The sequence below is a fragment of the Homarus americanus genome, unplaced genomic scaffold, assembly GCF_018991925.1.
Source record: "Homarus americanus isolate GMGI-L3 unplaced genomic scaffold, GMGI_Hamer_2.0 scaffold7626, whole genome shotgun sequence".
Taxonomy (NCBI): Eukaryota; Metazoa; Arthropoda; class Malacostraca; order Decapoda; family Nephropidae; genus Homarus; species Homarus americanus.
In genome coordinates this window covers 16,774,853-16,797,556 of record NW_024718273.1, presented here as the reverse complement: position 1 = coordinate 16,797,556, position 22,704 = coordinate 16,774,853, and the positions used below count along the sequence as shown (strand labels likewise).

Sequence of the window (22,704 nt, the reverse complement as noted above, 5' to 3'; positions counted from 1 at the left end):
ACGCAAATGCATTACAGGAGGATCTAAATAAACTGCAGGGGTGGTCTGAAAAATGGCAAATGAAATTCAACACCAGCAAGTGCAGCGTACTTAATATTGGAAGAACAAATACTTATAATGTATACAGCCATAACAACATCAACCTAGAGAAGTCGACTTGTGAAAGAGACCTAGGGGTACTTGTAAGCCCGGACCTACGGCCTAGAAAACAGTGCGTTAATGTTCGAAATAAGGCAAACAGAGTATTGGGTTTTATATCTAGAAGTGTAAGTAACAAGAGTGCAGAGGTCTTATTGCAACTATATCTTGCGCTAGTCAGGCAGCACCTCGATTATGCGGTTCAGTTCTGGTGCCCCTATTATAGAATGGATATAAATTCACTAGAGTCGGTGCAGCGAAGAATGACAAAAATGATTCCGGGACTTAGAAACCTTCCATATCAGGATAGGTTAAAGAAACTTAACTTGCATTCCCTAGAAAGACGAAGAGTGCGGGGAGATATGATAGAAGTTTGGGACTTTGCCATTGTTTTTCGTTTCCCAATTTAGGGTGAACCTGATTTCTCTGTGATCACTGTTACCTAGTTCTTCCCCTACTGTGATATCTCTGATAATATTTTCTTTATTTGTTAATACTAGGTCTAATATATTGTCACCTCTAGTAGGTTCTGTAATTAGTAGTTTCAAAAAATTGTCCTGTACTGCGTCTAGGAAGTCTTCAGATTCATAGTCGCCTACAATGTTGTCCCAGTCAATATTTCTGAAGTTGAAATCCCCCATAATGCACAGGTTGTTATATTTTGCTGCCCTACTCATTTCCTGCCATATGGGCTGAGCTGCTTCTTTGCCAAGACTTGGGGGCCTGTAAATCACTCCTATAATTAGTTTTTCTCTTCCTTCCGTGATTTCTACCGACACAGACTCGGTTCCTATTTCACCCTTTATTGAATTATTAGTACAACATTTTAATGTATCCTTGACGAAGAGTGCGACCCCTCCCCCCTTCCTACATTCCCTGTCCTTGTGAAAAAGGTTGTACCCTTCTATGTGGTTAGATAATTTCATATTATATTATAAATTATCACTTAGCTTTAAAGCTATAAGGAATCCAGTTAAAAAAAAAGACGTTAAGAGGAGCGTGGCAGCGTGCGCAGTAATGGTGGTGGTGGTGGTGGTGGCATGTAAGGGACAATAAGAGCCGGGGGTACTACTTTCTGCCTCACAGTAACACTTCAGCCGCCTGTCAACAACTATCCCGTCTCTCCAGGCCTCCCAATCGTATAATATCTCCGTGATACTTAAAGTAAGGTTAGATTTTTTTTACCTGTATAATCCATATCTAGTGTTCTTTATATTAAATTACTCAAGAAAACTTATACTTTTCCCCCGTAATTTACTCCACGACAGAATTTAAACAGGAAGGCTATTATCACCTACAGATTGACAATGTTGAATTTGACATCGTAACAATATCTCGAGTTTATTTGCTGTTTGGGGTCAGTATTGTGGTGATGTTGATTTCACTGACGTACGAAAGCGTTTATTTTGCTTCAGTCGTGATAATCTTTCTTGATCTTTCTTCGTTCTGAATCTGTTTTCTTCGTCTTCTTTCTTCATTCGCGATAGTCTTTCTTCGTCTTGTTTCATCTTTTTTCTTTGGGTTTCTTCCTTTGTGGTTTTCTTGTTTCTTAGCTTCTTCCTTCATTCTTGGTCTTTTCTTTCTTTATTCTTTCTCTTCTTTCTTCATCTTTTTTCCATGGTTTTCTTTCTTAATTCTTTCTTTATTCTTGGTCTTCTTTCTTGATTTTTTTCTTTCTTGGTCTTTTTTCTTCATTACTGATTTACCTGTGATGTTCTACTGTCTTGTTGTTGTTGTAGTTGTTATAATCCGTCCACTCACCTTGACACGGAGGGAGGTGTGAGGTACAGTGGTGGTAGCGGGAGGTGTGAGGTACAGTGGTGGTAGAGGGAGGTGTGAGGTACAGTGGTGGTAGCAGGAGTGTAGAGGAGGTGTGAGGTACAGTGGTGGTAGGAGGTGTGAGTACAGTGGTGGTAGCAGGAGGTGTGAGGTACAGTGGTGGTAGAGGGAGGTGTGAGGTACAGTGGTGGTAGGGAGGTGTGAGGTACAGTGATGGTAGAGGGAGGTGTGGGTACAGTGGTGGTAGAGGAGGTGTGAGGTACAGTGGTGGTAGCAGGAGTGTGAGGTACAGTGGTGGTAACAGGAGGTGTGAGAGTGGAGAGGGAGGTGTGAGGTACAGTGGTGGTAGAGGGAGGTGTGAGGTACAGTGGTGGTAGAGGGAGGTGTGAGGTACAGTGGTGGTAGAGGGAGGTGTGAGGTACAGTGGTGGTAGAGGGAGGTGTGAGGTACAGTGGTGGTAGAGGGAGGTGTGAGGTACAGTGGTGGTACAGGGAGGTGGGAGGTGTAAGTCACGCCATCACAGGTGTTTATCAGAAGTCCAATTAGTAAGGCGCGCCAGGGCAGGTGGTTATTTTTTAATCCGGCATAATTATCTAAGAGAAAATCATTACTGGGATCTTTAACTATTAATTATATTGAATTAATGATGTTTGGTAGGTCGTTTGCAGCCTCCATGGCGCCAAACGCTCTACCAATAACCCAGGAGGTTTTAAACATGTGTACACTTTCCGTCTGAATGTCGCCTCGCTTAGCCGCGTATGCAACCGTTCTCACTTTTAAAAGTAAACTTGAACACCTGGGTTGTCATGTAAGCGGGGGCACACTACTACTTACTGCTGAACCACCGAGGCCACCCTTAAGGACGGGGATTTCTACTCTCCCTTATATTCTTAATACAACTTCTCTCTTTCTTATCTCCTTCAATTGTTCTTTCTACTTATTTCAGTTCATGGTTACTACATAGCCTCAGTTCTTTTTGGTAGCATGGCGAGGTTCTAGGGCACCTGGGTACTGTAATTCTGATATCAAGTCACTTGGACGGAAATAAAGGTGGAATACTGAGGAGAAATGAATACCCCTAATATACTCTAAGAAATGGTTTATTAATAAAACCAAAGTAAGGAAAAAGATGGCATGAACATACAACTCCTCGGCTTACTCAACTGCAATTCACTCAGACACTATACTCTTATTACTCACAACCTTAGCGGTGTTACATTACATTAACAGTCACCAGGATCAACTACGTGGCTTTACTCATATTACAACTCCTGCATGTGTTCTGGGTATCAAGTTCTATCTACAGGAGCGAACACAAACACCTGTAGAGTTTTCATAGGTTCTATTTCCTGGATAAACAGATACACAAGGGAGGTGGCGCTCCTTACTCTGTCTGGGGGGTCAACTAGCCTTTCGGGCGACATGTGGTAAGTGATACATTAGCAGCTTCCATATGTCGCCAGGCACATTAATTAAGCGTGTGGGACATGGTAAATACATTGCCACACGTTGCTAGCTAGGCTGAATAAATAGTGTATATAAATGGAGCACATACATAATATACATACAGCATACATAATATACATACAACTCCAGTCAGATATTCTCGCTTCTTACAACATTACTGGTGTTACATTACATTACAAGACAAACTTACATATGGTACCTTCACTAACTGTTGGTAGTGCATATGAGATGCACTAACAACACACAACAAGTTAATACTGATACAAACAAGTTACAGGGGTTCACTACCCAACATGGGATAATTATTTCCAGTCAATTATCCCCAAACACATACAACACTGCGGACCATATAACTTCAAGGCATGTCCCGGAGTAGAACACTCAACGACTGACAACCGCTGTTGTGATAGATGGCGAGTCTGGGGTCTAAGGCCCACGAGGCGGGCTGGAGCAAGTTAATCATGTCGAATCACCGACATCGTCCACTACAGCTAACTGATAGGTAGCCACCGACTCCAGGCAGTCGGTGGGGTGTTCAAAAAGCCCACACACTGTTTCTGGGAACAAAGTTGGAGCGTCACGGGAGGGAGGCATGAGGATGACTCAATCACAAACAATCTTTCGTCTAGCAACGACACGACGACATTTACTTTATATTACTTCTCACACTGAGTAAATGACAATTACACTGTTACAACATACCTGGGAACAATTTTGTAGACGTCAGGAGGGAGGCTTGATCCTCCGTCCCGCCCGGGGTTTATATACCCCTGAGTTGCCAGACGTGGCTACTCACGCAATGACAAAAATCACACACAAATCAACTGCTACACATCCAAAGATGACCCTCAGTTGACAAAGGTCTGGCGAATTACTTAAGTTGATTTACATAAACTAATTCAAGATTGAGCTTGCCAGTAAAAAGTGAAATATATACGTATTGACAACTGTGTTCAACATCGAGAGGGAAAAGTGTGTTTCTTCTCAGGGATATCTAACCAGTTACCCATTCATGTTTTGCGGGCGTGGAGTATAATAAGAATCAACAGGGTTAAAACAGACCAGCAGTCACTGTGACCATGACAGTCACATGCCGAAAAGTTAGTTAGAGTTTATTTAGTCAGTCACCAGGCGGCTCAGAGTAATAACCTAAGTTCTCTCCTAGACGGTTGGAGCCCGGCAGGCTCTGTACTCAGAGAATATATCCCTGTACAACAGTGATTCTCAAACGGGAGGCACTTGGCTCCCAGGGGAGGAATTTTAGCCAGGGGAGAAATTGGGGAGGAATTTCAGTCAGGGGAGGAACTCCAAACGGGGAAAGAATGTACTTTGTACACTGTGTATATATATCACACGAGGACGTCTCAACATTTGTGAGCGTGGTGACCTTCGAGCACAACTAACTGGATTTGTTCCTCGGTTTTCTAGTTTAGTTTCTCTGCACGCAGGCCACAGTGGGCATTAAATCAAATGAAAGTTTTATGATCCATTGAAATAAGGATTTTTTTTCATTTAATGGGAATTAATAAAGCAATTTAGTTTCATAAATTTTTCAATAATTACCACAGTAAAAGTATAATGGTGAAAATATTACTAGATGACAATTCAAAATGGGGGAGGAATTGAGGAAATCTGGGATCGCATGGGAAGGAATGTGACCTGGGACCACTGCTGTACAAACTAGAGCACGACTTATACTTAACCCTTCTATAAGGTACTTCCTTGGGACTAAGTGGTAAAATGGAAAGGTGGAAAAGTGGAAAGTCTACAGTGATCCCTTAAGAGACTTAAGGGAACAAAGAGTGAAGCATTTTGGGAACTGCTCGACCAGACTTAAGCTACCACTTAACCTCTACACTCAGAGTGAGCATTTACATGAGATACAGTAGTGGTATATGGATGTGTGTGTGTGTGTGTGTTGTGTAGAGAGCGATAGCTGGTATACAAGACGCACCATTACCCTAACAATAACCCTGAAAGACTCTGAAGCTTCAACATTATAATTATATCTTCAATCAATTCCCTCTAAGTTAAAGTTTGGTCAGCATGGCGTGGGGGGGTCCAGCTGTTGGTCACTAAGGGGCTCCATACAATAGATTATAGACGATAGAAGTGTGCCAGAAATAACTGTACGTCAATGTTCGTGTGCACTTAAGAAACTCGACCACTTGTGTTCTCAGGCTACACATTTACTTCGGACATTAATTATCGAGCTAACGTGATATTCGGGGTTCCATCGCGTGTGGCTCTGTTCTACTTGTGTTCAGGACAGTGTAGAACTCGAGGGTGGCGCTAAGTGTTTGGTGAATTATTCGTGTTCAGTGAGTGGCTTCTTGTTTTATCCCAACCAGCTGATGTTCCTCCCTACAAAGTACAGCTGACGGAGCTCTGACAACAACAAGGTGCTGCGTGGTTCATTACAGGGGAGGCGAGGTGAGGTACTGAAGGTTCACACGATACACCTTTATTCCGGGTCACCATACGATCTCACATGATGGTGCACATGCAAGGTCTCTCATGATGGTGCACACACAAGGTCTCTCATGATGGTGCACACACAAGGTCTCTCATGATGGTGAACACACAAGGTTGGTAATGACGTCACAACCTTTGGCGATAACGTTACAGCTGTTGGTGATGACACAGCAGTTGACGATTATGTCACACGTTGGTAATGGCGTCACAGCAGTTGGTAGTGACATCACAGCAGTGAGTGATGAAGCCACAGCCATTGTTCATGACGTCACAGCAGACTTTTTTTTTGACATCTTTGGAAAAGTTTTGAAAATGTTTTCACTATAATTTTGGAGGGAAATTCTCCCTCTTCACCCTCTCCTCCCTCAACCTTCTCCACCTCCCTTCCCTTTCATCACTGTTCTCTTAACCCTCCACCCGCCTACTTCCCTTCTCCCTCACTCCTCACCGCCATCCCTCTCTCTCCCTCATATTATCCATCTCCTCCCACTCATGACTCACACTATAACAACACACAAGACCCTGACTCATGACTCACACTATAACAACACACAAGACCCTGACTCATGACTCACACTATAACAACACACAAGACCCTGACTCATGACTCACACTATAACAACACACAAGACCCTGACTCACACCATAACCACAACCCACCATTACAGTGTCACCATATATGATCATGAAGTCATACAGTAAAATAACCCTCTCTTCTAGACGTCCTCCTCGGGGATAATTTTTCATAGTCTTCATCAGTTCGTTTTGTCAGTGTAAGCGAGCGAGTAAAGTGGAGGGAAACTATCACAAAAGATGAACTCTCCACAATCCCAAAAATCGTACACACTCACTAAAAACTTCTCGGATACCTGGGTGTGAGGAAGAGCAGAATGGACCTTGTCATCTTGAAATGGTTTAAGATTCTTCGTTTATTTTTCCAGATTGTATTGTGGTTTTAGCGTTGAGAAGTTTTTAAAAGGTGAGAGTGTACACAAGCGTTGTCTATATATCCTTCTGTTTGTGGTACTGTATTGTTGATTATAATGTACTGACGATGGGTTTTTGTTGACTGATAATATATTCAATTGTTCATGTACTGTCAAGTGTCTAGGGAATTTTGCTCACAACTGTACGTTACTTATGGTCTAGACTAACGTTATTCTCTTAATCGTTTTGAATGTGATGTGGCAACTGTGTGTTTGTTTACATCTTATGGTCCTAAAGAAACCTCGCAACAGTAACCAGACTAAGGACGCTAGATATGTATTTTACAGAGTTGACACATCTCTCACAACTCAAGTAATGGCACCAAACTAATCAACAACAATGACGTCGATATGGTATTGGCAATTTACGATGCCCAGATGTGTTTAGGATATTAATTTAGGTGAGAAATTGAGACTTCTTGTTTTCACTGATTGATTGTTTATCCCTTACAGACACACAGACAAGAGGTGACAAGAGGAGGATGAGCCCCGTGCAACAAGTGGTGGTGATGGTGATGGTGATGGTGGTGGTGGTGTGGGCGGAAGCTAAGATGTTTATACTGGAGGGGCTGGGTGTGTGTGGTGATGACCTGGCGAAGTTCCCCATCCACAGCTGTATCCTCTGTGCCACCCACTGTACCCATAGTAAGATAACTTCCCCATCCACAGCCGTATCCTCTGTGCCACCCACTGTACCCATAGTAAGATAACTTCCCCATCCACAGCCGTATCCTCTGTGCCACCCACTGTACCCATAGTAAGATAACTTCCCCATCCACAGCCGTATCCTCTGTGCCACCCACTGTACCCATAGTAAGATAGCTTCCCACCCACAGCCGTATCCTCTGTGCCACCCACTGTACCCATAGAAAGATAGCTTTCCCACCCACAGCCGTATCCTCTGTGCCACCCACTGTACCCATAGTAAGATGGCTTTCCCATCCACAGCCGTATCCTCTGTACCACCCACTGTACCCATAGTAAGATAGCTTTCCCACCCACAGCCGTATCCTCTGTGACACCCACTGTACCCATAGTAAGATAACTTCCCACCCACAGCCGTATCCTCTGTGCCACCCACTGTACCCATAGTAAGATAACTTCCCCACTAGTACAGTACCCATAGTATATCCTCTGTGCCACCCACTGTACCCATAGTAAGATAACTTCCCCACCACAGCCGTATCCTCTGTGCCACCCACTGTACCCATAGTAAGATAACTTCCCCATCCACAGCCGTATCCTCTGTGCCACCCACTGTACCCATAGTAAGATAACTTCCCCATCCACAGCCGTATCCTCTGTGCCACCCACTGTACCCATAGTAAGATAATTTCCCCACCCACAGCCGTATCCTCTGTGCCACCCACTGTACCCATAGTAAGATAACTTCCCCACCCACAGCCGTATCCTCTGTGCCTCCACTGTACCCATAGTAAGATAACTTCCCCACCCACAGCCGTATCCTCTGTGCCACCCACTGTACCCATAGTAAGATAACTTCCCCATCCACAGCCGTATCCTCTGTGCCTCCACTGTACCCATAGTAAGATAATTTCCCCACCCACAGCCATCCTCTGTACCACCCTGTACCCATAGTAAGATAACTTCCCCACCCACAGCCGTATCCTCTGTGCCACCCACTGTACCCATAGTAAGATAAGCCTCAGCGAACATGATTGAGATGTAATGAGTTCAGATAAAAAAAATGAAAATAAATAATTGATAGTTTGTGTAGAGAATTTTGATGAGAGTTGACAGACGTGATGGATAATAGTGGATGAAGAAGTATTTGATGTCTGTATGTGATGGTTGATGGTAAGTAAAATGACACTGTTACCACAACTTCTGATCAACTCAAGTTATCATTTTATGTTTACCAAGGCCAGATTTTTTTGTTTTTTGATGGCCAACTTGTTGTGTGTTGATGATGTTAATAGTTCATTCTGTCCTTAAACTATTTATATGTACAGTGACTTTGGTTCTATGATAAGTGTGTGTGTGTGTGTGTGTGTGTGTGTGTGTGTGTGTGCAGTTGTCTCTGGCTGGGTGGAGAAACAAGCTCTCGATTCCTGGGTGACTGAAGGTAAGGGCAGGTTCACACGTACAAACACATGTTGTAGTATCCTGACTGCATGGTTCGTGCATTTGGCAGACGGACTGTGTGAAGGGTTCAGCTTCCAGAAGAACTTGGCCAACGAGATGGATTCAGCTGGTCAATGTCGCCTCCACCAGCTGCTCACAGAACCAGATGGCGCTTCTGACACCATCTGTTACAAACCCGGTGAGTAAATGTGTTACGCTCCCACTATAAACACTTCCTACACACCTGATAACACCTGTTCTGTCACCATACCAGTTACCTTTTCGATTCACTAAATTGTAAAAACCCGAACTGAACCATATAGACAAGGAAGCTCCAAGAACTGTGATATGTTACGTTAGACTAGGTTAGGTTTGGTTAGGTTAAGTTTGGTTAGACTGGGGTAGGTTAGGTTTGGTTAGGTTAAGTTTGGTTAGACTGGGGTAGGTTAGGTTTGGTTAGGTTAAGTTTGGTTAGACTGGGGTAGGTTAGGTGAAATTTGGTTAGACTGGGGTAGGTTAGGTTTGGTTAGGTTAGGTTAAGTTTGGTTAGACTGGGGTAGGTTAGGTTTGGTTGGGTTAGGCTAAATATTTTTTTTGGTTGTTCTATTCTTGTTATGATTTCCTCTGCATGCCAACACAGTTAATGTTACTTCCCAAATACACAAAATAGGAGGAGTAACATCAATACATAGCTTTTATTTGATATTACTTTACCATTAACTTTTATTTCTTCATTGTTACTTATAACTTATCTCATTAAAACTTCTGATTATATATTATACAGTGTTGGAGACAGAACACAGCCTTGTTGTACTCCCTGTCTATCTCTTGTTGCTAGTAAAGATTATTTTTCTCCTTCATCAATACGTACTTTTCCAAGACCTCTATAAGTTTATTGTTTTTTCTTTACTTTATCAAAACCTTTTTCAAAATCAACAAAGCAGATGTAAAAATTTCTTTGAACCTCTAAATCCTTCGTCCTCAAAATTCTCAAACCAGATATATCTTCTCTAGTTCATTTTCTCTTTCTGAATCCATTTAGATCTTCAGATAACTCAGTCCATTGTATAATTTGTTCTATTTAAAATTATAAATATAAAACTTTGCAGGAATGATCTAGGTAATTGTTCTACACTGGGTGGCACACTAAGGCTCCTGGCTTTTAGGTAATAATGCAAATATAAATATTTTTTTAATCCCTGGGAAGGTCTCATTTGAAGTACTGTATAAAGAATGATATATTTTAGTCTAACATTTGATCACAAACACACACACACGTGAAGTTGTTTCATGATGGAACTCCTGGCGGACACTTTTCACACTAACTCTATATAAAACCTTCCTAATATTGTAAAAAAATAATGTTATAATTATTAACACACGGGTGATATTTTTTCTCTTAATTTCAGTTTATCCCGCAACTCCTCCACCTCCGCCCAGTACTACTGCCGACCCAGCAGCGGTAAGTTATTGGTGCACTCAAAATTAATTATAGTTGTGTTATAATCAACAGCCTACGATATATATATATATATATATATATATATATATATATATATATATATATATATATATATATATATATATATATATATATATATATATGCAAGTAAATCACTGTAGTTGCGCGTGATCTAGGTATATGCTGATAACCACAAGGAAAGAAGAAAACACGAAGTTCCCAAGCGCTTTCGTGTAATTCACATCTTCAGTGCCTGTTTGCAATTGTCTAACGCTAACTTAACCTATCCTAACGCTGATCTAACTTAATCTAACCTAATCTAATATACCCTAACCTATCATAAGCTTACGCTTACCTGATCTAACCTATCATAACCTTACGCTAACCTAATCTATCCTAATCTAATCTAACATTAACATAGCCTAATCTATCCTAACCTAACCTATTCTAACCAAACCAAACCTAACGCTATCCTAACCAAACCTAACGTAACCTCATCACCCCCAAAATAGTATTAGGTTGGTTTAACAATAGTTTAAGAAATAATAATGTGTCTGGCAATGTTCGAGATACTGACCCGCCAGAGTGAGCCATCAGTTTCGGCAAGGTTTATTATTCAGGGTTCAGGCTCTCTAGACTTACACCTTCCAAAATTTTTGACCAAAATATACTTTTTTCTCCGTAATGAAATTTAAGGGGTTTAACTAATTAAGAACTTTCAGAATAACACACAAACCCTAAATCACACCTTGGAAACCCATAGTTGATGAGTAATTAGCATTGAAAAATGTCAGTTAAACCTTCCAAGGGTTATTTTGGCCACTAATTACTCTGCAATCGAATCGTGGACCAATATTCATTATCAGCAAGCTCAGGAGTACCCATACTGTGATTTTCAGCAATATCAAATTTTTGGCCAAAAATCACCAAGAATGTAAGTCTTACACCAGTGGTGTCAAACTCCAAACCTTTCGAGGGCCAATTCTTATTTTAGTTACCCTCTTGAGGGCCAACACAAGTGCTATATCACATATTTGCAGGACTGAAGTTTACAGCTTCACACAATGCCTTACCTGGCTTACCAGGAATACCTCATTTGGGTTTGTCTGACCTTAAGTATGTCAAATTCATTTTACTAAATAAACATGATTATATCTATTTGTGACATAATTTCACGGGATGACAAATTTTACCGTCATCCCGCAGGCCACACCTGACCATCCCGCGGGCCACATTTGGCCCACGGGCCATGACTTTGACACCCTTTCTCTAGAGTTTAACATTGTGTCGAGGTAGAGTCATGTGAGGCCGACTGCCCTTGTTCTCACATACAACACATAGAAAAAAAAGTAAAAAAAAAAGTAAAGAAAACGAAAGAAAAAAGAGGGACAAAAAATGGATATACAAAAAATAAAATGGTAGAAAAAGGAAAAAAAAATATAAAAAACTTGAGATTTGGGTAAACACTAATGCCTCCTTATCTCCTCCCACAGGTGACCACAACACTGTCGGCGTCACCAACATCCATGGCAGACATCAGCAACACACATACGGCAAACGTCAAGACCAAGGCAATGTGTAACGCCAATGCCGGTGCACTGGGGATCTATCAGGATTCAACATCGTTTTTCCTAATTTGTAAAAACCATCCCAACGAATTACCCTTTAATATAAATCAACCAACAGATGAATGCGTCAACACCGGGGACTATATGCAATGTATGTCAGTAACCTGCACGGGCAACAACATCATCAATGGGTTTCGTCAAGCAACGTTCCCGGTGGAGGGCCCCTGTAGCAGTAATTTCATTGCTTCGATAACTAGTCTGGACCTAACTGACTGCCACACTGTATCTGGCGCCATGCAGACCCAGCCAGCGAACTCAGATGGCTGGACACAGTGGAGGATCTGCCCAGGAGACACCACCAGTTTCTACGTCATGACTGGAGTACAGGTCACTGACTTGGGTAGTGGTGAGTGGTCACTCGACAGCATCACCTGCTGCCTCATTCGGCGGCTCGTGTAATTAATACACACACCACCTGGGTAACCATATGTTCGATGTGTGTGTCACTATGTAGGTACTACCATTACTACTACTACTACTATTATTATAATTATTACTTTTACTACTAATATTATTATAATTATTGTAAAAGCCCTAGTTAAGGACGTTCAGGTTACGGGCAAGTCGAAGGGAATGATTGAAACCCGTCTTTTGACGCATTCAATATTTATTGATGTGGTCAAAACCTGCAGAGGAGAAGGCGTCACAATATTACATGGTGATCCATCTGATACATAATTAGTTAGTCTCACACAATTTTATCTTAATTACAATTTATTAAACATACTGACATAACACAAAGTTCATAGCTCTATTAATCTTAGTTACTCTTCATTCTGCATTGTCTTATTACTCCAGGTTAGGCAGAAACGAGTAGGCGTAATTAGTCAACAATATTTCAGTACCGAGGGGTATGTCATCACTTAGGCTGTACTTACAAGTGCGGGTCAATGCAGATCAGTATGGTGTTCCAAGAGACAACAGTATTGCGTAAATCGTCCCAGCACAAATTCTCGGACAGGAGAAGGATGGTCTTCACAGCATCACTAGAAAGGGCGATCTGTCTCATGGAGGGGCGGACAGCACCGCCACCAGTCGAAGACAGTCCACTCAGCAGAACCAGGACTTGTCTGTAAACACTTCTACATCTGGCGTAGTCACAGGTCAAAATATTTAATGGCATCACACGCCAACACTGTAGCTGTAGCCAGCGACGATAACAATCATTATTATTATAATATCAGGGTTAGTCGATTTAAACCCAATGGTTTAAAGCAAACAAAAAGCATTTTTTTATCTATGCCTTTTTCATCGTTTTACTGATTTATAATAGATTGGAAAAGGCATATGACAGGGTGAACAGAAAAGCATTGTGGGAGGCATTACACGTGTATGCGGTGGGAGGAAGGCTATTAAATGCAGTAAAAGCATTCTATGAGAACAGCAGCGCAACAGTAAGAGTAAATGGGAAAGAAAGTGAGACGTGAAATGAATGTGGATGTTAAACAGGGATGTGTCATGTTCCTGTTTGTTGTTCAATATGGATGTGAACTACAGTATTACACACTGGTGAAAGTGGTGATAATGTAGTGGATATCTCCCCTACAACTACAACTGCCGTTTGTCGCTGACTAGCCGACCCCTCTTCGAATTCCCCAGCCTATGCCTCGTGGTCTAAGGTCGGCTTCTAGCGCCGCCTAACAGAGCGGATGTCAACTATCAAGCCACGCCTACCCCGCTATATAAGACCTCATCTCGCCGTGACCTGCCCCTTCTTCTACCTACAGCCACCATCAAGCAACACCTCCTCTGAGGACGCTCCCCAACCAGCTCTCTCTACTCCACGCTTCTAACCACGCTGCCACTTCCCAGCACCAAGCTGCATTGTACATCCAATACAATATCTATACAGAGAGCACATTGTGAGTTTCCTTTCACCAACCCGTCCTGAGTGTGAACCAACATCTCGAAACCCCACAATAATAAGCTTTCTTACAGGGCTGCACACATCTCAGATCCTGATTATAACTGATGACTACTTCTGTTTATGGTTGGTCTCTCATTATAATGTGTTCAGATCCTGTACAGTACAATATTATACAGAGCCAGATGCCACTGCCCATCTCTCTCTCTCTCTCTCTCTCTGTACTTAAATTATTTCTTTAAAACGTTTAACTATAAAAGTAAATATTTTTTTCTGTGCATTAAGATGAACGTAAACTTAGTTTTTCCTTTTAAACATGTAGGATGAGTCTGGGTGACCTATCAAATCATGTGACCTTTGTACAGTTATTTTTTTTAGATGGAAAAGAGTAAAAATTATTATTAAATCTTCTTGAATGTAATGTTTTTGATCAATAGGATATAAAAAAGTTTAAAAATGGCTACAAATACTTGAACCTTACTAAAACAGCTAACTTTATAGCATTACGGAGATGTGGTCCAAAAGTCGAAATTCTGATTATTAAGTGTCTTCATATCAATAAGCATACAGTAATTAACAAAACTTCATAATCGAGGGTACTATTAAGACAATTACTTATCATAATTTAAACATTTCCACCACAGATCCTTAACCAGTGTGTTGAGGACGACCTATCTTGACAGTCTGATCAAAACTTAATTTTTCGACCCTAAATATATTCAAGACATAGAACTTCAGATTACGATTTATGTTTGAATAAATTTAATTAGTTTTGTCTTTACATTTCCTCCTGACTAAAATAATAACACTAATGAAGCTCCAGTAATAGATGGACGAGGACAAGTTGATTATGTTAAGGTAAAGAATGAAACAAGTGAACCTCCCTTAATGAAACTAAAGTGCCTGAACACGAGTAAATAAACCAAGTAAAAATACTCCAATGTTTTAGCATACAAAATGTCAAGATTTCAACCAAGATAATAATAATACGGTTAAAATAATAATAATGATAATAATACGGTTAAAAATAATAATAATACGGTTAAAAAAATAATGATAATAATACGGTTAAAATAATAATAATGATAATAATTCGGTTAAAAATAATAATAATGATAATAATTCGGTTAAAAATAATAATAATAATGATAATAATACGGTTAAAAATAATAATAATGATAATAATACGGTTAAAAATAATAATAATGATAATAATACGGTTAAAAATAATAATAATGATAATAATACGGTTAAAATAATAATAATGATAATAATACGCTTAAAAATAATAATAATAATACGGTTAATAATAATAATAATGATAATAATACGGTAAAAATAATAATAATGATAATAATACGGTTAAAAATAATAATAATGATAATAATACGGTAAAAATAATAATAATGATAATAATGCGGTTAAAAATAATAATAATACGGTTATAATAAATAATAATAATAATAACGTGCTTTTAGAGTTGTCCCCCTTCGGCCAAAATTAAATGCACATGCGAAAAAGAAAATCATACTAAGTTTTAACTCTCAATGTTAAAAACTGTGGTTGTGAATAAGGGGGTGCGGGTCCTCCCCTTCAACCAATTTAGGGGAGCAGGGAACATAATTCAGTAGTTGCTGGTGTTTGTTGTTATGGAAAAGAAAATTATCCTTATGGTATAAAGAACTGGAACAACATACCAAACTACATTAAATACATTAAAAGTATCAAAGTATTAAAAAAACAAAAAACTACTGATAAAACTGCAGCAAAAGAAAAGAGGGATTTTTTTGTCTTTAACCTAACCTAACGCTTTCAGCTTCGGATCGTCTATATAAATTTAGGGTTAATTACATTTGCCCATAATTTTACAGCTCCTTGGGCGGTCGGTCACGTCTCTGTTACGCACTGTTGAGAAGTAATGGGCATGTTGTACTGGTTCCACAGTATCTGAACCTGCACCAGTGCTTGTCATGTCTGGTCTTGAGCCAACTCACACTCGGTGCCGTCACAGCACCCTGGCAGATTGTTCCAGGAGTTCACAATTTTCACTCCGAAAAAGTTATCCCTCACAGTCTTCTGGACTTGTGGTTTCTTCCACCTTGAGCTGCGACCCCTTGTGGACGGGCGTCCGTCATTTCCAGATATGAAGACTGGAAGGAGTAATGTCCTCTGGGGTGCTTATAAACTTCTATAAAGTCCTCCTTAGTGGCTAACAAGCCGATCAGTGTTGATGAGGATAAAAGTAAAGTACACAAACACTGGGCTACAAAGAACAGACCAACCGCCTGAACGGCGGATGCCTGTCCCACTAGAGGTCACAGACTTGATCAAGATAACACTACCGCCCAAGCGGCTAACAAAACAGGCCGATCAAAGTATATGCAAGATATTTGATACAGTATACCATAAAACAACTATTTTCTGTAACTCGAAAAGAAAATGGATACAATTTTAGGTGAACCAAATTATATTTTATCATCCAACTTATTAGACCCAAGTACTGGTATACTTAGAGGCTGTGGTTACTTGTCGGGACACTGACGTTTCCTTACTTCTGCTATTTGTCCAACATTCGCTCTAACTGGTCCAGGCTGGTGACGCTCACTACATATTACCTACCCTTCACATGTATGAAACCCAACACACAATGTGCTTGAATACCTCAGTCCCTCACGCAAATGTGAATAACAAAGTGTGCGGCCAGACATACCGCTTCACACTCCTGTACTCACGCACTTTTGTTTTTTTGCGAAACTTACCTTCTGTGCATAAAACTAAACAAAAAATTATTTGAAATACTGAGTAACATTCAATGCCATAATATCCTGACCATAGGGGTTAGTTATACAGACCCTCTGTGAACTCTACTCTGCAATCCTTTTGTGCTACAGCTCACGAGATGAGTATGGTGCACAATAAACTAGCCTCTGTAAGCAGCAAAATTAAATAAATTAACTAAACCTTCCCCACCTACCCAAACCAAACGTTACCCTAACCTAACTATGCATGAAAGTGACCGAATTACGGAATATATTATCAGCGTCGCCAACCTCGACCAATCAGAACAAATGCCGGAAAAATAGCGGAACAGAGTTAATGATCCACGACCATACAGATAACCACCTCGTTCGTTACTTACACGTATAGGAAGAATACAGGTCAATAATTTGTAAACGTATAAAGCACAGGTACAGTACAGGTACAGCACAGCACAGGTACAGCACAGGTACAGAAATATTCTTAGGTAACAACAGTAAACCAACACTCAGGACCCAGCACTCAGAACCCAACACTCAGGACCCCGCACTCAGGACCTAACACTCAGGACCCAACACTCAGAACCCTACACTCAGGACCCAACACTCAGAACCCAACACTCAGGACCCCGCACTCAGGACCCAACACTCAGAACCCTACACTCAGGACCCAACACTCAGGACCCCTGCACTCAGAACCCAACACTCAGAACCCAACACCACACTCAGGACACTCAGGACCCAACACTCAGGACCCGCACTCAGGACCCTGCACTCAGGACCCAACACTCAGGACCTAACACTCAGGACCCAACACTCAGGACCTAACACCAGAACCCAACACTCAGGACCCCACTCAGGACCCAACACTCAGGACCCAACACTCAGGACCCTGCACTCAGACCCAACACTCAGAACCCAACACTCAGGACCCCGCACTCAGGACCCAACACTCAGACCCAACACTCAGGACCCCGCACTCAGGGACCCAACACTCAGGACCCAACACTCAGGACCTAACACTCAGGACCTAACACTCAGGACCTCAACACTCAGAACCCAACACTCAGGACCCCGCACTCAGGACCCAACACTCAGAACCCAACACTCAGGACCCCGCACTCAGGACCCAACACTCAGAACCCAACACTCAGGACCCAACACTCAGGACCTAACACTCAGGACCCAGCACTCAGGACCCAACACTCAGGACTCAGCAACAGAGGCTGGGTGGCGTGTAGTGGTGCCGTAATCAGGTGGAAGTTGCTAAGGTAAGTCACTCACTCTCACTAGTACAGGAGACGTTGCTAGGTGGTAAGTGTGAACCCGCCAAGCGGTATACACTCCGCTTGTTATTGATCCACACCCTGGCGCTCATCTCACCGGCCACCACGCCAGTTTGGGAGGTTGTCCGCTCTCCTACACGCTTATCTGGCCTCACTCCACGCCTCTTAGAGCTTTGTGAGGCACTAGATGGCTGGTTAGAGCATACAGTATAACGGACATACTGGAAATCCTGTAGGAAAGGTAACTCAAAATAGTAATGGGGAATGGAAGCGTGTGATTGGTCATGAATCACGTGACGTCACAGTAGGCGGGACCAATCACGACGGTGCGGGCAATGGGATAGAGCAGTAACAGAGTTGCCTTGGTCGAGGAAGGACGAGCTGTAGGAGGTGTGGTGGGTGTCTCTCTCTCTCTCTCTCTGGGGAGCCTTACGTGTACAGACTCTTACTAGAAACAACAGCACCACCTCACTCATAGACTCTCGTGATGAATGTGTTAACTTTAATTATTTAATAACTCCTTGTCGCGATCTTTAATTTGCATTACTTATTATAAACACAGAAGCAAGTGTTACGACTGATACAAATTGAAAAAATATAAATAAAATACAAATACCACGAAAAAGTGAATTGAAAGTGCCTAATATTATAATTTATTCTGATTTAAGGAAAAAAATACCAGGTTTGAAGGCAAAAAATATATACAGTATATAAACCAGGTCTGAAAAATAAATAAAAATAAATAATAATAATAATAATAATAATAATAATAATAATAATAAAGCAATCAGTGTGTGTGTGTGTATAAAAAAAATAAATAAATAACTATATGTGCAATCTGTGTGTACGTTAGTGTGTTACAGAAGAGCATATTAAATGTTGCGGGCAAGGAGTCGATCTCGTGCCCTGAGACTTAGTATATGTTCCCTCCTGTGGTGAGTGAGTGTTAGTCCACGTAAATATTAACCTCCACGCCGCACCACCACCACCACCACCACCTCACCTACGCCTCACCAACCTAAACGAGAATTACAAGGGGATTTTTCCGGCCTTGGTAACCTGATTTTCTAGTTCGTTTTTTTTTATTAATTCTATCTCTCTCTCGCTCATCTTTAACTCTTTATTTCTGTTTATTTAATGACTGACTGTTATTTTTTATATTGTTGTTGTGTTGGGCAGGTGGCGGGTAGTGTAGTGTTTCAGTGTAAGTTTTTTTTTCTTCACTGTTATATTTATGCCTGGAGCTTGGACATGTTCTACACACGCCTGCTGCTACTGCTTCTCTGTGTGTGTGTGTGTGTGTGTGTGTGTGTGTGTGTATGCCATTGATCTACTCTCAAGGTAATGACAAATCTACCTGTCTCTTCTACCCTTCTGAAATCTACCTCTACTTTCGCTCTCATCCAAAACTGCTATCTGTCGTGATCCATCCACATCCACACACACACACACACACGATGCATGACAGGCTTGGCTCTGCAACAGTGATCACGTATAGGTAAGATGACCCAGTTACCTGTCCATGTTGCAAGGTAAGTTTAATGATAATTGCATAACTGGTGTTCAATCCTGCCCAAATATCACGCACGGAGAATGGCTCACACACTCTCTCCACTTTCATCTCCTGAGCTTCTTACCGTGTTTATTAACCCAGGTGTGAAAATTAACTCCCAAATTTGACACAGTGTTAAATATCATGTGTTTATGTTAAGTATTATGAGTGTTATCGTGGTAATGATTTAACAGTGAGATATACTATGATAGGGGTTATTTAACAAGTATATATATACGTACATGTGAACAGTAAGAGTTGTGTTTATAATTAGAAATGTTACGTTATCACCAATATGGCTTCTTTCTTATAAGTAAAACTAAGAAACGACTTACACACACACACACACACACACACACACACACACACACACACAATACAAACCTAACTTAAAACAATAAACCTCTACAATAAACCAAACCCTTTTTTTATATCCGGCTTACATTACCGATAGTCACAATAAACTTCACTGTTTTACCGGTCGTTGTTACCCTCTTACCGTATAGCCACGACTTAGGGACCCCCTCACACACACTCTCCTTACCTGACGAGACATTGAAACCCCCGTGCGCATGTCGCCTTTACCTTGTTTTAGTGAAGCATTTTTGTTATAGTTCACGTTCTGTTTATGTGAGCTTGATGAAGGGGGAGGGGTAGGTTGATTGAGTGCACGTAAATAATAATAATAATAATAATAATTAACGGTTTATTGAAAGAGCTTGGCAGCCAGAAGGCTGAAAATATACAGTTACATAATTGGGGAATGGGTTACGAATTACAAATAATATACAAGTAACATGAGTGACACAAATAAGACATATAATAACTAGATGGGGAAAAGCTCAAACTACAGTTCATTTCAACATAGTGACAGTGCAAGGAGTAGTGTTTACTGGGAGTGAATACACTGATTTATTACAAGTTATTGATAATTTTTACAATGGTTGGGACTGGGCTGTTCTTATAGCGATCAGTTCGTGCACGTTTGGGCTGGATGCGGTGTGTGTGTTGATTTGCGTTAGGGTTGAGTGGGTGCAGGTGAGTTACCAGCAGTAAGTAGTAACTCTCTCTCTCTCTCTCTCTCTCTCTCCACCCGAAGGACGATACCAGAGTGAAAGTTAACATTACCTGAGTGGAAGTTAACATTACCAGAGTGAGAGTTAACATTACCTGAGTGGAAGTTAACATTACCAGAGTGAGAGTTAACATTACCTGAGTGAAAGTTAACAATACCTGAGTGGAAGTTAACATTACCATTGTGAAAATTAACATTACCTGAGCGACTCAACATTACCAGAGTGAAAGTCAACATTACCTGAGCGAAAGTTAACATTACCTGAGTTTTAAAGTTAACATCGCACTTATTACAAAACATCGTAACGTGACAAGTCTTTGGAAACTATACTGCATTAACACATTTTTCTTCAATAACTCCTAACTAAGGCAGTCTCTCTCTCTCTCTCTCTCTCTCTCTCTCATAATTTCTAGTATAATTTCATTCTCTCAAAATAATTATATTTTCAGGATATTTTTTATGGAAATATATGAATTTTTTTTCCTTGGTCTAATTTACTTATTGTTTACCATTGTTTGTATACCTGTATTGTCTATATACATTGTTTGTATACCTGTAGTGCATTGTGTCTATTGTTTGTATACCTACACTGTCTATGTATAATGTACACCTGCATTGTGTATATACAGGTTGATTGAATGTATATAATTATGTAGGATGATTTTACCGAAAGTATGTATATCTACCTATCTATCTATCCTTCTATCTATGCAGTATCTATACAGTCTCTATATCTATCTATCTATCTATCTATCTATCTATCTACCTATCTATCTATCTCACTCGATAATGCAGGGGGAGTAAATGTACAGGGTGTCTCAGAAAACATACACCCAGATTATTTCCTGGAGCTTGAGTGTGTGTTTGTATTAAGAACACATATTTTGTCCTCACGTGTGGCCAGAGACCCTCACGTGTGGCCATAGACCCTCACGTATGGCCAGAGACCCTAAAGTGTGGCCATAGACCTCACGTGTGGCCATAGACCCTCACGTATGGCCAGAGACCCTTAAGTGTGGCCAGAGACCCTCACATGTGGCCATAGACCCACGTATGGCCAGAGACCCCATAGTGTGGCCATAGACCCTCACATGTGGCCATAGACCCACACAGTATGGCCAGAGACCCTTAAGTGTGGCCAGAGACCCCTCACATGTGGCATAGACCCACACGTATGGCCAGGACCCTAAGTGTGGCCATAGACCTCACGTGTGGCCATAGACCCTCACGTGTGGCCAGAGACCTTCACGTGTGGCCAGAGACCCTCACGTGTGGCCATAGACCCACACGTGTGGCCAGAGACCCATAAGTGTGGCCATAGACCCTCACGTGTGGCCATAGACCCTCACGTGTGGCCAGAGACCTTCACGTGTGGCCAGAGACCTTCACGTGTGGCCAGAACCCTCACATGTGGCCATAGACCCACACGTGTGGCCAGAGACCCATAGTGTGGCCATAGACCTCACGTGTGGCCATAGACCCCACGTGTGGCCAGAGACCTTCACGTGTGGCCAGAGACCCTCACGTGTGGCCATGGACCTCACGTATGGCCAGAGACCCTCAAGTGTGGCCATAGACCCTCAAGTGTGGCCATAGACCCTCACGTGTGGCCATAGACCCCACACATGTGAACCCTTAAGTGTGGCCTGAGCACCTCACGTGTGGCCATAGACCCTCACATGTGGCCATAGACCCTCAAGTGTGTGCATAGACCCTCACGTGTGGCCAGAGACCCTCACGTGTGGCCAGAGACCCTCACGTGTGCAGAGACCCTCACGTGTGGAGAGACCCTCAAGTGTGGGCATAGACCCTCACGTGTGGCCATAGACCCTCACGTATGGCCAGAGACCTCAAGTGTGGCCATAGACCTCACGTGTGGCCATAGACCCACACGTGTGGCCAGAGACCTCATGTGTGGAGCCCTCACGTTGGCCAGAGACCCTCACGTGTGCATAGACCCTCACGTGTGGCCAGAGACCCTCACGTGTGGCCAGAGACCCCTCACGTGTGGCCATAGACCTCACGTGTGGCCATAGACCCGTATGGCCAGAGACCTCACGTGTGGCCATAGACCCCGTATGGCCAGAGACCTCACGTGTGGCCAGAGACCCTCACGTGTGGCCATAGACCCTCACGTGTGGCCATAGACCC

The 22,704-nt window shown here is 41.8% G+C and overlaps 1 protein-coding gene across 1 annotated transcript; it reads left to right on the top strand.

The window, feature by feature from the left end:
* The first annotated feature begins 1,223 nt into the window (after positions 1–1,223).
* LOC121859478 lies at positions 1,224–12,490 on the top strand. Its single transcript, XM_042356310.1, has 5 exons — positions 1,224–1,302; positions 7,299–7,490; positions 9,001–9,129; positions 10,340–10,392; positions 11,886–12,490. Exons 2-5 carry the CDS (start codon positions 7,328–7,330, stop codon positions 12,417–12,419), a joined length of 879 nt encoding a protein of 292 aa, XP_042212244.1. The 5' UTR covers positions 1,224–1,302; positions 7,299–7,327; the 3' UTR covers positions 12,420–12,490.
* The last annotated feature ends 10,214 nt before the right edge of the window (positions 12,491–22,704 follow it).

Coding starts and splice junctions, on each gene's coding strand:
- LOC121859478 (XM_042356310.1), top strand. CDS start 7,328: ATGAGCCCCGTGCAACAAGTGGTGGTGATGGTGATGGTGATGGTGGTG. Junction 9,130..10,339: donor CACCATCTGTTACAAACCCG/GTGAGTAAATGT, acceptor TCTTAATTTCAG/TTTATCCCGCAACTCCTCCA. Junction 10,393..11,885: donor CTACTGCCGACCCAGCAGCG/GTAAGTTATTGG, acceptor CTCCTCCCACAG/GTGACCACAACACTGTCGGC.